The sequence below is a fragment of the Acinonyx jubatus genome, chromosome B1 (assembly GCF_027475565.1).
Source record: "Acinonyx jubatus isolate Ajub_Pintada_27869175 chromosome B1, VMU_Ajub_asm_v1.0, whole genome shotgun sequence".
NCBI classification, from domain to species: domain Eukaryota; kingdom Metazoa; phylum Chordata; class Mammalia; order Carnivora; family Felidae; genus Acinonyx; species Acinonyx jubatus.
In genome coordinates this window covers 197,256,479-197,272,862 of record NC_069382.1, presented here as the reverse complement: position 1 = coordinate 197,272,862, position 16,384 = coordinate 197,256,479, and the positions used below count along the sequence as shown (strand labels likewise).

Here is a 16,384-nt window from a genome sequence, read left to right as displayed (position 1 = left end):
CTGGGCGCTCACAGACGGTTCTGAGCAGGAGGAGAACACACTGCCGGGAAGCACTGAACAAACCTCAAGAGGCATGCGTGGTGGGCGGCAGCCAGAAAGAATACACCTCTGTAGATTATCAGATGTAGCAACCCTGGTTACCCCAACATCAGCCTTTAGAGGACTCAGCTCAGCAGGCAGTTTCGGTAACTTGTATGAATCCTCCCAATTCGACTCTGCTTTACAAAGGTACTTTTCGAACCGCACCGTCGCAAACAGTGGTGAAAGCAACATAATTTTCTAAGTGGTTATGATCTCAGAGAGTACGTCTTGTCCTGAGTAATAAGAATTGCATAGTATTAACCTAAATGGGTGATTTTACTCTAAATCTATTTTGTTCTGTCAGCATGAAGGACAGGAGAAATATTTTATGTGAAGTATTAGAAGACGGATAAAAATAATCTTATAGGGGGCACCTGGCTGGCTCAGTTCCTAGAGCAACGCGACAGGCACGGAGCTGAGAAAAAAAATCTTACGATATTTTCTAAAAAACAAAAAATTATGAATCATAAACAAAGACAGTGTCCTTAAAATACCAGCACTGCTACCCCACTTATGAGAATGCAGCTAAAAGTAATATAGGACATGGAAAAGCCACACGTGGAAACACTCTGGAGAGCGTTAACAAAAACTCAAGAGCAAACTAAGTAGGGGCCCCTGGATGGCTCAGTCAGAAGAACATGGGACCCTTGATCTTGGGAGTCAGGAGTCTGAACGTAGAGATAACTCCCCCCCAAAAAAAAAACTAAGTAAATAGCCAGTAATAAAGAGTATATTATATTGCTGTTGGAATATTGCTTGAGGAAATATAACTTAGCCACTAAAAAGAATGAAGATAATGTAAGAAGATAGAACATGTTAAATCGGAAAAAAAGGACATAAAATTTTGTGTATACTCTAATAACACTTGTTAAAGAATGTACTTTATAAAACTCAACTTATGAAGAAAAATGCCAAAAAGGAGAAAAGGACCGTGTTCACATCACAGTGGTAAGACAATGAATAGTTTATTTTTCTAAGCTGTTTTGGTCAAGACGTTGCATTTGTGTACCTTTAGCCCCACCCCCCGCCCCACCTCTTTCTTCTTCTCGTAAGTATTAGAAACAAAATGCAAACCTACTTCATCAGAAGCAGAACGAAGACACTGGACAGCAGCCTGTTTTTTCATTTCTTCTAGAGTTAGATCTGAGCACTTTTTCTTACTCTTTCCCCATTTCTTATAAGCGCCTTTTTCCCAGCCCAGGAAGATGTCATTCTCCTAAAATGAGATTAGACAGAGTTCAATGAACAAGATGAAATAACAAGTTTCATACTCTATTATTTCCCACATGCTCACACACACCTTCCCTACCAGGTATGTTCATCACAGAATGGCACCCGCTAATAAGAGACCACAGAACACTGTCAATCAGAGCACTTGACGAGAATCCATTCATTGGGCATCTATTATTGAGATTATCATTACCTTATTTATGATCTTGATGAACCTGATCCACTGACATTCAAAGTAAATGCTAATGAACTCAGACATTTTTAAGTAAATGCAAGTATTGTATATCTAAATTTCAGTATAAATTCCAAATCATTCACAATTAAATGTCTTCTCTTCTGTGCTTCCCACTCTTTTGATAGTGTTCATATAACTACCAGATTTTAACAGTTAGCAGTTAAACGGTTCAGTCCCTATTTCTTCACCTTATCGTCTAAAAAGCAACACACATAAAATGTTTTATGCTGGCATTTTATGTTTCCCCTTGGTTACATATGCCCGTTAAAAAAATTCGAAGAAAAACTGAAGAGCAGGAAGAAGGCAAAATTATCCGTGAGCCTACCATTCAGTGAAAACTAGAATAATCTGGACTGCTTCATTTGGTCTTTTCTGTATGCTTTAAAAAGCAGAGATCTGAACTCACACTATTTGTAGAATATCGTAATTGTACTTAACTTACTGATCTGTAAACATTACCCCCATGTTACCACAAATTCTTTGGCTATATAATATTCCAAGATGTAAGTTTATAGCTCTTTCCCTCAACTGGGACTTTAAGTAGTATCTTGAATTGCTTTGCTACTTTGTTTTGCCTTTTAAAAAGGTTTCCATTTAACAAATTATGATTAAAACCAGTGGACAATAAGGGAAAAAAGATCAGAATGACAGACAAAGGCAACATTTTAAAAATTACTTAGAGGACATGGCCTACAGTGGGTCGTCAGGAAACAGATATGAATATATGAATAAGATGAAAAAAGAAGGACAAGCATAATAATAATGAACTCAAAAGATTTTAAAAGATGTAGGGCGCCTGGGTGGCTCAGTCGGTTAAGCGCCAACTTCAGCTCAGATCATGATCTCATGGTTGATGAATTTGAGCCCAGCATTGGGCTCTGTGCTGACAGCTCAGAGCCTGGAGCCTGCTTCGGATTCTGTGTCTTTCTCTCTCTCTTTCTCTCTCTCTCTCTCTCTCTCTCTCTCTCTCTCTGTGTGTGTGTGTGTGTGTGTGTGTGTGTGTGCCTCCCCTGCTCACACTCTGTCTCTCTCAAAAATAAATAAAAACATTTTAAAACATTAAAAAATAAATAAATAAAAGATCAAATCACATGCCATCTAACCCAATTTTTACTTTGATCCAATGCACAGAAATCACTTTTATTTCTTATCTGTGCCACCAGATAAGAGCGGGAGAACAATCCCTCCATCTACACCCATCATAATTAGCACACTTCTACTTAATTTCTTGGGCATGTCTGCAGATCTCATGAACCTGCAAACCAGATTTTTCTGGCCGAGTGGTGTCAATTCCAATTTTCCGAAGGAAAAGGTGTTCGATGGCCAAGTGAGTATATCAGTATATTTCCGTTATCTAATGTGTTTGGCTGGACTACACCTGAAACCGCACATTCCTTATCAGTGGTATCTTCCAAAGACAGGGCTTGTCCTCTGACAGGGAGAGTGAACAGAACCATAACAATGCAGACTCAAAGCTTCCAAAGGCAGAGAGAAATGTAATTTTCTCTACTGTTCATAGTACTTAGAGCAAAGAGGGCAGAAACGTTATTTAATTATGGAAAAAGGGACTCCCTGTTGTTTGAGCTGCTGGGATTGGCTCTTTCTCCTTCTTGAGCAATACGAACATCTCTCTACCCCGCAGAGGTAACACCTTCAAAGATCCCAATCAAGTTTTATTAGGCAGACAGAAGGCACTTTCAAACTTCGCATGGACAGGTGCTCTTTCTGAAGGGCAGTCTGACAACACGTGTCCAACTTTTCAAACATGGGCATGCACTTTCAGTCTAATAATTCTACTTCTGAGAATTTATCCTAACCAAATAACCGCCCTCGTGTGCATGGATTTAGCTACTGCAACGCTGATCAGGCAGCGGTCAATCAAGACAAACCAGCAGAAACAACTGAAATGCCAAATAAGGAGGACTTGGTTAAATAAGTTACGATTCATCCAGGTGATGAGATATAGCCATTACGGAAATTATGAAGCATATTTATTGACACACAAAGCCATTCACAGTGTACGTAAGACAAACAGTTTATACAAAAGGACGATCTCATTTTTTTATTAACGCATTTGCACATACGCACACACTGATGTGCATTAAAATGTCTCAGAAATGAACTAAGAGGTCACTAAGGAGCTTATCTCTTGGTGAGTAGGAGGAGGACACTCATTTTATTTTCTGATTTTTCTTGTAATTAGGCCATACTCCCTTAATAGTCAAAGCTATATTGGGGGGGGGGGGGGGGAGGTGCGCCGCGCCTGGGTGGCTCAGTTGGTTAAGCGTCTGACTTTGGCTCAGGTCGTGATCTCACAGTTTGTGGGTTTGAGCCCCGCGTCAGGCCCTGTGCTGACAGCTCAGAGCCTGGAGCCTGCTCCAGATTCTGTGTCTCCCTCTCTCTGCCCCTCCCCCTGCCTCTCTCTCTCTCAAAAACAAATAAACATTAAAAAAAAATTTTGGGGGGGGTGCCTGGGTGGCTCAGTCGGTTGAGTGTCCAACTTCATCTGCGGTCATGATCTCACGGTTCGTGAGTTCAAGCCCCCCATCGGGCTCTGTGCTGACAGCTGGGAGCCTGGAGCCTGCTTCGGATTCTGTGTCTCCCTCTGTCTCTGTCCCTCCCCTGCTCATGCTGTATCTCCTTCTCTCTCAAAAATAAATACACATTAAAAATTTTTTTTTTAATTTTTTTCTTAAAGCTGTATATTTTTTTTCATAGAAAACGTATTAGGTCAAGAATATGGAGAAATGAGAAGAGCTCCTGCAGCTCTTCACTTACAACGGGAATCTGGCATTAGCTTCATGTTTCCTGTTTGGCATCCCGAGGTTTATACACGAATGTGGATTCACCCATTCATCCAGTAACGACTGAAGTGTCTTCTTTAGGCTCTAGGGATTATAAGAACGAACGCAGCAGAGTCCCTGCTTGCCAGACGTGCACAGTCTGGTGCGAAATACAGACACAGAAGCAAATGACTGGGGTATGGCTGTTGCTATTAGAAATGGTACAAGAAGCACTTAGGAAGCTCACTTGGCTGCTAAGCGGAGGCTTCCCACGGAAGGAAAGGTGGCTGAGGTGGAGCCTTGCGAGAGCGAAGAGAAGTATGGACTAGAGAAGGGGAGATACCAGGCAGAAGAAACAAGGTGCTAGAGCAAGGGACCAAGGAACAGCAAACGTTTTCTGTAGAGAGCCAGACAATATTTTCAACTTGGCAGGCCAAGAGGATCACCAAGGATATAATTATAGGTACTTTTACAAAAAGCAGAGAAAGTCTCACAATGTTTTTATTGATGGAATTCAAACTACAATTCAGTACGATTTTCTGTTCTCAGCCCTACTAATGAGAAGGACAAAACTCTTGGGGGAGGAGAGGAGATAAAACATTTGCTTCTCTGGGGTACACAGTTAATGTTCCCTACCATCAAAATCAAATACAAATGTTCGTCTGTTAATGCTAATTTTTTACAATAACAGTTGTATTCACATACCACAAAATTTACTCTTCTAAAGTGTGCAATTCAGTGGTTTTCAATATAATTCAGTGGTGATTAGGCAACCCTCACCACTATCTTTTTTGGGTTTTTGGTTTTTTTAAGCAGGATCCACACCCAACATGGAGCCCAACGCGGGGCCTGAACTCATGACCCTGAGATCAAGACCTGATCTGAAATCAAGAGTCAGGCGCTTAACCGACAGAGCCACCCAAGCACCCTTCCCCTATCTCATTTTAAAACCTACTCACCTGGGAATGCAAGCTGGTGCAGCCACTCTGGAAAACAGTATGGAGGTTCCTCAAAAAAAACTAAAAACAGAACTTCCCTACGACCCAGCAACTGCACTAGTAGGTATTTATCCAAGGGATACAGGTGTGCTGTTTCAAAGGGACACATGCACCCCAATGTTTATAGCAGCACTATCAACAGTAGCCTAACTACGGAAAGAGCCCAAATGTCCGTCAATGGATGAATGGATAAAGAAGATGTGGTATGTATATGTGTGTGTGTGTGTATACACACACACACACACACACACACACACACACACACACACACACCAGAGTGTTACTCGGCAATCAAAAAGAATGAAATCTTGCCATTTGCAACCTCGTGCGTGGAACTGGAGGTATTATGCTAAGTGAAATTAGAGAAAGACAAAAATCATATGACTTCACTCATAAGGACTTTAAGAGACAAAGCATATGAACATAAGGGAAGGGAAACAAAAATAACATAAAAACAGGGAGGGGGACAAAGCGTAAGAGACTCTGAAATATGGAGAACAAACAGAGGGTTACCAGAGGGGTTGTGGGAGGGGGGCTGGGCTAAATCGGGAAGGGACACTAAGGAATATACTCCTGAAATCATTGTCGCACTATATGCTAACTAATTTGGATGTAAATTAAAAAAATAAAACACTAAATAAAAAAAAACAAAAAAGCCCTACTCATCGCCTCCAATGAAACCCTGTACTATCAGCAGGCTAACTCCTGACCCACCGTCTCTGCAGATTGGCCTATTCTGGACATTTCATACAAACGGGAAGGATACGATGTATCTCCTTCTGTGTCTGGCTGCTTTCAGTACAATGTTCTGAGGGCTCATCCACGCTGTGACATGTGTCAGCACCCCACCCCTTTTAGGGCTGAATATTATTCCACTGCAATCACATACCATATTCTATTAATTTGTTGATGGGCATTCGGATTGCTTTACCTTTTGGCTATTACGAACATTCATGCACAAGTTTTCTCTTGTATGTATGCCCATATGTATGGGCATATGTTTTCTCTTCTTCTGATTACACACCTAGGAGTGGAGTTGCTGGGTCACAGGCATCTCTGTGTTCCACTTTCTGAAGAACTGACAATTTTCAAAGCAGGTTTATATCCCCACGACACCGGCAGCGTTTCAGGGTCCCACTTCCTCCACATCCCCACCAACGCTCGTCACCGTCTGGGTTTTATTTTAGTTACCCCAACGGGTGTGAAGTGGTGTCTCATCACGGTTTGCATTTCCCTAATGACTAGGGAGCATCCTTTCATGTGCTTACTGGCCACTTGTGCATATTCTCTGGACAAATGTCTATTCAAATACTGGCCCATTTTATAAGTATCTCTTCTGAACACACATCCCATTAGATACAGGATTTGCAAACATTTTCTCCAATTCCAGGTTTGTTTTTTGTTTCACTTTCTTGATAATGTCCCTCGAGGCACAAAAGTTTTTCACTGTGAGACAGTCTAATCTATTGAGGTCTTCTTCGGCTGCTTGTTTTGGTGTCAGATCTTAGAAATCACTGCCTACTCCAAGTCATGAAGCCTTACTCCTACGTTTTCTTCCAAGAGCTTTACAGTCTTAACTCCTTTCACTTAGGTCTAGAAACCGGCTGGAGTTCATATTTGCGTGAAGCAGGAGTCCGACCTCCTTCTCCCACACATGGCTGCTCAGTTGTCTCGGCACCTCTCGCGGAAAAGACTATCCTTCCCGCACAGCACGGTGCTGTTCAAACACACGGAACACAGCGAATGCTGTTTCGTTTCATACAGCTGCATGCGTGCTGCCTTGTAGGAAGTTCTGGGGTCAGAAGTGCGAGTCCTCCAACTCTGTTCTCCTTTTCCAAGATTTTTTGGGCTATTCTGAGCCCACATGTCTATATGGACTTTAGGATCAACTTGCCAATTTCTGCAGCACAGGCAGCTGGGACTGGGACAGGGCTGCCCTGAGGGTGCACATCAGCGCGTGGGGCTGCGCGGTCTTACGAACGTGGGCTCTGCTGGTCGTGAACACGGGAGGTCTCGCCACTTACAAGGGTCTCCTTTCATCTCTCTCAATGATGTTTTCAGCTGACAAGACTTACTCCTAAGCACTCTGCCCTTTCTGATGCTACTGTAGATGGAATTTTCTTCACTCCATTCCTTAGGATTTCCTATACACAAGATCGTTTCATGCATGAAACATACGGGTTTCGTTCTTCCTTTCCAATCTGGATGTCTTTTCTTTTCTTACCTAACTGCCCTGTTAATGCTGATCCAGAGGAAGACTTAACTAACGTACTTCATCTTTGAAAAGGTCTTTTCACACAGATACTGCCAAATGCTGGCATTAACCCACAGGCGTGAGTTTAACACGTTAACTGCCCAGAAAGCATTTATAAAACCGTTAGATTCTCCTCTTGTGTGCCTTTCAGCACATCATTACAGTGCAGATGAGTCTCGTCCACGTGAAAGGCAGGTAGAAGCCTCGTGACTGAACAGTCACACAGACTGTAAGATACAGACGTTTCCTTTGCCCGGTGTCAAGCGGGAAACTGCGGCTGGATCTGCAGTGTGACCTTGGACAACACTCTGATGCAAAGCCGGCCGGAATGGGGAGTCTGCGGGCTTTTACTTCCGACAGAATGAAAACGTACAAAGCAGATTGCCATTATTTGTGACCCGAACAGTGGTGTTATTAGTTAGCTGTTAGAATGGCCTCACTGCATTATAAATTTTGCAGATAAAAGCTGTTTCGCCTTATAATTTTAGGTTGACTTCATTAAGAAACATCAAGTCTGTAGCAAAAGGTACACAGCAGCATAGTGGGTACACTTTTCTTTTTTTCTTATTTTTTAACGTTTATTTTTAAGAGAGACAGAGTGTTAAGTGGGGGAGGGGCAGAGAGAGAGGGAGACACAGAATCCGAAGCAGGCTCCAGGCTCCCAGCACGGAGCCCGACGCGGGGCTCGAACCCACGAACCGTGAGATCATGACCTGAGCCCATGTAAGGCACTCAAACGACTGAGCCACCCAGGTGCCCCATAGGTACAGTTTTCTGCATTCTGTTTTTTCCACTTATATTTGAGAGCTCCCTTACTCCATTTTTTCCCTGGCTTCATGTACTGTGTGAATGTATTGTTCAAACAATAGCACTGAATAATCAGCTTTTAAAAGAACACAGTATAAAAAAACAGGTCAAGACATTTCTATCTTGTTCACGGTTATGTTTTTAGTCTCCTATGCTACACTCATTCCAAGTCCACTTAGAGGCAAACGTACAGTATTGGACATGTGCCAAATATCTACTCAATGAACTCAGTAAAATCAAGCACGATTTTTCAAAGCCATAGTCTTAAAGACAGCACACAGTCACCGAGTACCAGAAGAAGAGACATGCTGAAGAACTTTCTCAGCATGAAAACCTATTACCAAGTACTTTTCCAGACACTACTGTGAGGTGACATAAGGCCAGAGTTTTGATTGACTTCCTCTTGCTGCCTTCTGTCAAAAAGGAAACTGGGAGCGGGAGGAAGGAAAGGAACACACGCCACCCTGAAGTACAGCTGGGATAATGACGTCTGCCGGGAGCTGCGAGCATCCACCCCTGCCACCCACACCTTCCGGCTAGCAGCGCCCTGAAAAACCCAAAGCACCAAGTGTTTGAATGAGACTGGTGCCACCCCCACCTTCAGGCCCCAATTGGCTTAATACAAATCAGCGTCGTTTCATCCCTTCGGTCACAAAGATTGGCTCAGACACAGGCATGGGACCAATCAGAAATGGGCACCTGAAAGTGAGCAGAAAACAAAGGGGGGGGCGGGGGGGGGAATGCATCCTCCGGATGCCAGAACCACGCTGCCTGCGACCGGCCCTCCACCTCCCTGGAAGCTGGCTGCAAAACCCAGCTGACAGAGGGGGGGCGGAAGACAGGCAGGGCGGGAGTCCCGGGGACACTGTCAAAGCTCTGAATCGAACAGGCTGGGGCCACCCCTATTAGTTACAGGAGACCTTTTCCCCCCCCCGGAAGCCAGTTTAGGTTAAAATTTTGGTTGCCTGCCAAGGAAAGATACAGCTAGAATGTGAGGAAGGGCCTTAGTAACAAATCCACTTCTCACTGCTCAAAAGAACGGCGACTTGCCTCTAAAAACCAGCATCATTTCAGGTTAACGACATCTGTTTTTATAACTGGGTCCTCCACCAACAGTGACCACTCCTCGCTGGCCTCCCTGCCCTGAGGTGCCCAAGCAGCTTACCCAGCAGCTCACAGGCCACCCTGCGATGCTGACTGTCGAGAGCCAAGGGTCTTTCTGTCTTGGGGACTGAAGCGCAGCCCCCAATGCGGCACATCGGGTTCGTCAGGGTCCGTCTGCTCACCCTGCCCGTCTCATCGCCCGCTCGCACCCCTGCCCTGCTCTTCTCTGGCCTCATGACATCAGGCCCTTCCTGTTTCTGTGACCTCGCATGCACTCTCCCTTCCTTCTCCCTCCACCTGCCCAAATGGTCTCTCCTCCGCCATTCCCCCTGCCCCCACCCCCGCACGCGGTGTCCCAAGCTCTGCACAGCCAGAGTGTCTCACAGATCCCGCACCTGCCCGGACCATCCCTAGTCAGCTCTGTATGCCTGGTGCCTGCCACAGCGTCTGGCATGTCACGGGCATCCACAAAAAGCAGAAATGCACGTTGTAAAAATGCAATTACTTATATTCAAAACCATTTCTCTATTCCATGAAAAGATTTTACCCCCCAAAAATGCATTTTATTATGATATCTTAGGAAGTCTGTAGACACGAATTTGCGTATCCATCACCAGTGCTAGCTCCCACTCTGACTTTATTTTCGTATTCCCTATGTGTAAGGTGTATTTAATCGATGTGTATAGAGTAAATTTATGCTGCAATACAGCCTATGTGGTGAGACACCCGAGGAAGCCGGGGCGGGTCAGCTGCAGCAGTACTGTTAAGGAGGACAGCACTCTCACAGGGAACACTGGGATGCGAGCTCTCCCCCAGGCAGAGAAATGCTAACCTACTGCCGGCAGGCTGCGACAGCACGTCACTAGTGGCCCCAAGAATAAAGAAGTCATCAGCCCTACTCAGTAGTCAGTACTGGGATTATTCTTTCTTAACCTCTGGAAAATAGAGATAATGCAATAATACAGCTACATTTCTAGAATGACGGGCTCTGAGCTAGAAAATACACCTCAGTTAGGAGATTTAAAAGGAGCTGCAACAAAGCTACAGTTGAGCTAGAAAATACACCTCAGTTAGGAGATTTAAAAGGAGCTGCAACAAAGCTACAGTAACCAAAGCAGCGTGGTGCTGGCATAAAGACAAAGACGAGACCAAAGGAACAGAACAGAGAAACCAGAAACAGATGCTCGCAAAAATGAGCAAGTGATTTTCAACAAGGGTCCCATGACTATTCGATGGGGAAAGGACGATCTTTTCAACAAATGGTGCTGGGAAAATTGGGCTTCCACTTACAAAAGAATGGCCCTGGACCCCTACCTCACACCATACACAAAAGTTAACTAGAAATGGATCAAAGGCCTAAACGTAAGAGTTAAATCTGTAAAACTCTTAGAAGAAACATAGGGAAAGCTTCACAACATTAGTTTTGGCAGTGATCTCTCGGACAGGACACCAAAGGCACAGGTAACAAAAGAAAAAATAAATAGGACTTCATAAAAATTTTTAAGTCAAAAGACACTGTCAACAGAGTGAAAAGGCAACCCACAGGATGGGAGAAAAGATTTGCAAACTGTGTACCCGATAGGGGGTTAACACTAAGACATATGGAGAACTCCTAACATTCAACAGCAAGAAACAACCCGATTCAAAAACGGGCAAAGGACTTGGACAGACAGTCCTCCACAGCAGATGCCCAGATGGCCAATAAGCACATGAAAAGATGTGCAACATCACTAAACATTAGGGATAATGGGAATCAAAACCCCAATGAGATACCACCTCACACCCATCAGGATGGCTACTATAAAAATAAGTGATAAAAATAAATAACAAAACTGTTAGTGATTTTGCGGAGAAATTGGACCCCGTGCAGTGTTGGAGGAACGTAAAATGGTACAGTTGCTGGGAGTTCCTCAAAACATTTAAAACAGAATTAACAGAACTACCGTATTACCCAGCAATTCCACTTCTTGGTTATACACCTCCCCCCCAAAATTGAGAGCAGTGTCTCAAAGAGATACTGTTTCATGTTCACAGCAGTGGTATTCACAATAGCTAAAACATGGAAGAAACTCAAGTGTCCGCTGAGGGATGTAAAAGCAAAATGTGGCATTTTCATACAATGGAATATTACTCAGCCTTAAAAAAGGAGGAAATTCTGGGGCACCTGGGTGGTTCAGTCATTTGAGTGTCTGACTTCGGCTCGGGTCATGATCTCATGGTTCATGGGTTCCAGCCCCGCATCAGGCTCTGGGCTGACAGCTCAGAGCCTGGAGCCTGCTTCAGATTCTGTGTCTCCCTCTCTCTGCCCCTCCCCTGTTCACGCTCCCTTTCTCAAAAATAAATGAGCATTAAAAAAATTTTTTTAAAAGGAGGAAATTCTGACACATCCTATACCAGGAATGAGGGCTTTCAGTACCTAAACAGACAGAACTGTGGTTTACCCAGATGATGGAATACCATTCAACATTAAAAAGAAATGAGCTATCGGACTACAAAAGGACCTAGGGGAGCTCAAATGCTCATCACTAAGTGAAAGAAGCCAATCTGAAAAGTCCACACTTTGTGAGATTCCAACCAGATGACATTCTGGAAAAAGCAAAACTATGGAGGCCACGAGGAGACCAATGGATGTCAGGGCCTGGGGGAGAGGGGGATGAGCAGGTGGAGCACAGAGGACGTCTGGGGTAGTGAAAGTCCCCTGTAGGACACTGTGGTGATGGATACAGGTCAGTCCCCATGCACCTGTCCAAACCCAGGCAGTGTCCAACACAGAGAGCGAATCCTAACACAAGCTATGGAATTCGGGGGATTACACAATGCAGGCTCAGTACCGAACGTACCTCTCGGGTGGGAGAGGGGGACAGTGGGGTAGCTCTGCACGTGTGAGATGGGCATGTACAGGAAACGTCTGTGCCTTCCTCTCAATTTTACTGTGAACCTACAACTGCTCTAAAGAAGTCTTTAAAAAAAAAAAAAAAAGTGGGGCACCTGGTGGCTCAGTCAGTGAAGCGTCTGACTGTTGATGTCGGCTCAGGTCACGATCTCACAGTTCGTGAGATCCAGCCCCACACTGGGCTCTGTGCTGACAGCGTGGAGCCTGCTTGGGATTCTCTCTCTGCTCCTCCCCCACTCACACTCTCTCTCTCTGCCCCCCCCTCAAATAAATAAACATAAAAAAAAAAGGGACTGGCAGCAGACCAGTTACTGTTTAATAATAGTCTATATTATAGACTATTTAATAAGGTCTCCTGCCCAGACTAACCAGAAAAGCCAGGTAAAATATGCAACCAAGCCAGCATACAAACCTGTGCTGAAGCATATGGACCTGTTGAAGCATCCAGGCCTTGAGAAGATGGGGGGGAGGGGGAGGGGGAGACAGCTGTGCCAGGCAAGGGCAGCCTACGGCAAGCATGGGAGCACTGACATCTGAGCCTGCTTTCTCCTTCGGGAAATGTGCCCCTTCTAGGCCCAGGGCAAGACGTGGAGGAAGAAGATGGCCCTGTGAGAGACAGAGAGACCAGGAGAGCCAGGGGTGGCCTCTCAGGGCAGGACAGAGAGGCAAAGTGCCAGGAGGAAGGGGTGGGAAACAGGCCACACTACTGGGTTCTCCTCTGGACACACGAAGCAGGTTGAGGCTGGGCAGGGCACACGGGGACTTGTGTTGATGGTAATGTTCTATTTATCTACCTGAGTGTCATTACATAGATATGATCTTTGTGAAAATTCGCCCATCACTACCCTGGTCGGGATGTACTTTATGCCCCAAGGAACAAAAAAAAAAAAAAGCTTAAGGAAAAACCCTCTTGTATTTTTGTGCAGAATCGATGGATGCCCCCTATCTGGCACCTAAAAAGACCTAACACTGTAAGAACACCTAAAGCAATCACACAGACTGAGGGATGAGCACGAAAGGACAATCTTGGAGGAGGTGGACAAAGATAAAACTCCTCAAAGAAACAAAGAGAACAAATCACGAAGAGTGGATAACACAGCAAGCGGTTTGTTTCAAACACAAATCCCAGAGTGTGTTTCCCCAAACTTGAGCAGCATTTTAGAAGAACGTGCTACTGGGGCGCCTGGGGGGGCTCGGTCGGGTGAACATCCGACTCTTGATTTCAGCTCACGTCATGATCTCACGGTCCGTGAGATCGGGCCCCACATCAGGTTCTGCGCTGCTGGAGTGAGGCCTACTTGGGATCCTCTCTCCCTCTCTCTCTCCTCCTCCCCTGCTTGTCGCTCTCTCATTCTCTCGCTCTCAAAATAAATAAATCAACTTAAAAAAAAATAGACGAAAGTGTACTTTGCATGCAGGTACTCTGAGAGGGCTTCTTTTTGGCAGCTCAGCCGCCTAATCACTCCAGACTTCCTCCGGGGCACCTCCTCTCCAATTCTTAGTCCCTACGCGGGTGCTTGTAGCCCAGCCAGCAAAGTCCCCTCATCCTAGGAGCTGGGGTCGAGGTTGGGGTCATGACCAACTTGGCCTACCGGGACGAAACCCTGCTCTTCCTGCTGGACTCTTACAAATGAGGGTGGGAGGGGTGCCCGGGTGGCTCGGTCAGTTGAGCGTCCGACTTCGGCTCAGGTCATGATCTCACTTTGTGGGTTCGAGCCCCGTGTCAGGCTCTGTGCTGATGGCTCGGGGCCTGGAGCCTGCTTCAGATTCTGTGTCTCCCTCTCTCTGACCTTTTCCCAACTTGTGCTCTGTCTCTGTCTCTCAAAAATAAAGGTAAACAAAAATTTTTAAATGAAGGTGGATCTGGGCTTGCAGCGGGGAGGGGACGGTGAAGCTTGAAAAGCAAAGCAATAAAGAAGGCAAGCTTCATGGTGGGGCACTGATTCCACGGAAGGCCCTGTATCCAGCTGCCACTGAGGCCAGCCCCAGCCTCTGGGCATTAACAAAGGATCCCAAGTTGACTAGCTGTGTGACCCTGGGCAAGTAACTTAGCCACTGTCTCTAAGCACCTCCACCCCTGGGGCCAGGAGCACTGGGCCTGAGTGCTCTGACGTGTGGCCATACGCAGGGTATGTGTGCTCACTGTGAGCACTGCTTCCTTTGAAGCCAGACCAAGCTGGGCTTTCTGTCATCATCACGGGCTGCTGATAAAGCTTTCACAATACCGAGAACGTTAAAATATAAAGACAAAAAAAACGCTGTAATAAATTCTCGGATGATGGTTTTCATTCAATGATGAAGGAAGATTAAGAATGTGGGGTTCTACGAATGACATAGTGAAAAGCTGTCCTATCTTCCTCAGACGACTCTTCCTATTCACGACAGATTACAGGGAACCTGGTGTTGACCATCAGCCCAGCACAAGCCTGAGGCAGGAAAAGTAAACTCCCACCTTTAAATTATGGCTTTACTACAGCTTCCCTTTGAGCCGATCGTAAGACTGTAAAATATTTTTTAATAATTTAACTCCAGTCTATTTTAAGAGTTAGAGACGTGATGCCCCAAGCTTCCCTGCACTCGCTTTCACCCTAGAGGGACTCCACTCAAACTTCAACTGTGAACTAACAATGAACTTCCCCCCACTTCTACAAACCATAAGTGCATTAAAAGACAATAAATCCATTCCGCATAGTTTCTAAAGCCTGCCTTTGCAGTAGAGTGTTCTTACATTGTTCATTCAATAATTATTTGTTATGTATGAAAACAAAAACAGCAAAACTCTCTAATATAAAAGTAGGCACACGTTGGATCTGACAGACAGGAGTTTAAATCCCAACTCACTGCTGTGTGGCCTCAGGCAGATCACCTAACCTCTCCGAATGTGCACTGCTACACCAGTGGAGACAGAGAAAATACTACTTCCCTCCAAGGTGTGGTATGGAGGCCAAATAAGGCAGGCCTACATGAGAAATGTCCGGCACTGCCCTCGGCACACTGTGGTGTTCTCTACGTGACCGGGCTACTGATTTGAGAAGGTAAAGGCATTACAGGAGAATGGCCACTACGAAACGTGGCGGGATAACGGAGTTAGAAAAATCACTACTTTGCAACCATCAAAGTAACAGGTGATTCAGGTGGAATCATCTACGGGTGAGAAAACTGCCAGTCTCTCCAAACGGGTCACCTGATGATTACACAGACAGAAAAGAGCGTCCAGCTTCCCACGGGAGAAACCTGGCAGACGTCCCCAGACCAAAGCCAGCACTGCCACGATGCCACAGACGGACGTCGTGTGCATCTGCCATGACGCATGATGAAGAAGGAAACTTGGTGGCTTACGGGAGGTCACTGCCATAAACACGTAAGCTGTCTCTACACAGAAGCAAACATCAGGCAAACCCAGAGTTAAAGGATATTCTGCTAAGCAACTCTCCTGTTAGCTTCAAAAATGTGAATGTGGTGAGACACAAAGGAAAGCTATGAACTATTCCTGATTAGAGGAGTAAAGAGGCGCACAGTCTCAACCTGGATCCTGGGTGGGGGCAAGTTACGATGAAGGGCATCACTGGGCAGCTGATACAAGGGGAAAACCGGCAGGATATCATGATGTGCCCATGTTAACCTCCCTGAGTCTTCTAACTGTATCCACGTGGCGAGGAGAAAGCCCAATCTTAAGAAACACACGCTGATTTATTTAGGGTAAGAGTACCAAAAGGAGGGAAGAGAAATAAAGCAAAAGCAGGAAAATATGATCAACGGGTGACTAAGAGCACACGAGAGTTCCCCGTCATGTTCTCATTATTCCCATGTTCAAAATTATTTCACAAGAAAGCAAACATTTTTCAAAAATGAGCGTCTGATTTCTGCCCTCCAGGACCTTCTAATCTACCGGGAAAGAGAATACATTCTAATAACCAGAACGAAGAGATCGCCAGTGAAAACATCACGTTTGGAAGCAGACGGCGCGGTCTCATCAGGAGCGAGAAGGACCCGTGGGCA

At 45.2% G+C, this 16,384-nt stretch overlaps 1 protein-coding gene across 11 annotated transcripts in view; it reads right to left on the bottom strand.

The window, feature by feature from the left end:
- LOC106982728 (TBC1 domain family member 14) overlaps nt 1-16,384 on the bottom strand; it is a 210,505-nt gene that overhangs the window by 157,061 nt on the left and 37,060 nt on the right. For 10 of the 11 annotated variants that reach the window (XR_008296436.1, XM_053217622.1, XM_053217623.1 and 7 more), the window contains exon 3: nt 1,160-1,297. The exons of the other annotated variant lie outside the window; for it this stretch is intronic. Coding sequence is in view for 9 of the 10 variants with exons in the window: in XM_053217622.1 (XP_053073597.1) it covers nt 1,160-1,297 (138 nt within the window). In the remaining variant the exon portion in view is untranslated. The remainder of the gene's footprint in view (nt 1-1,159; nt 1,298-16,384) is intronic. 11 annotated transcript variants of the gene reach the window in all.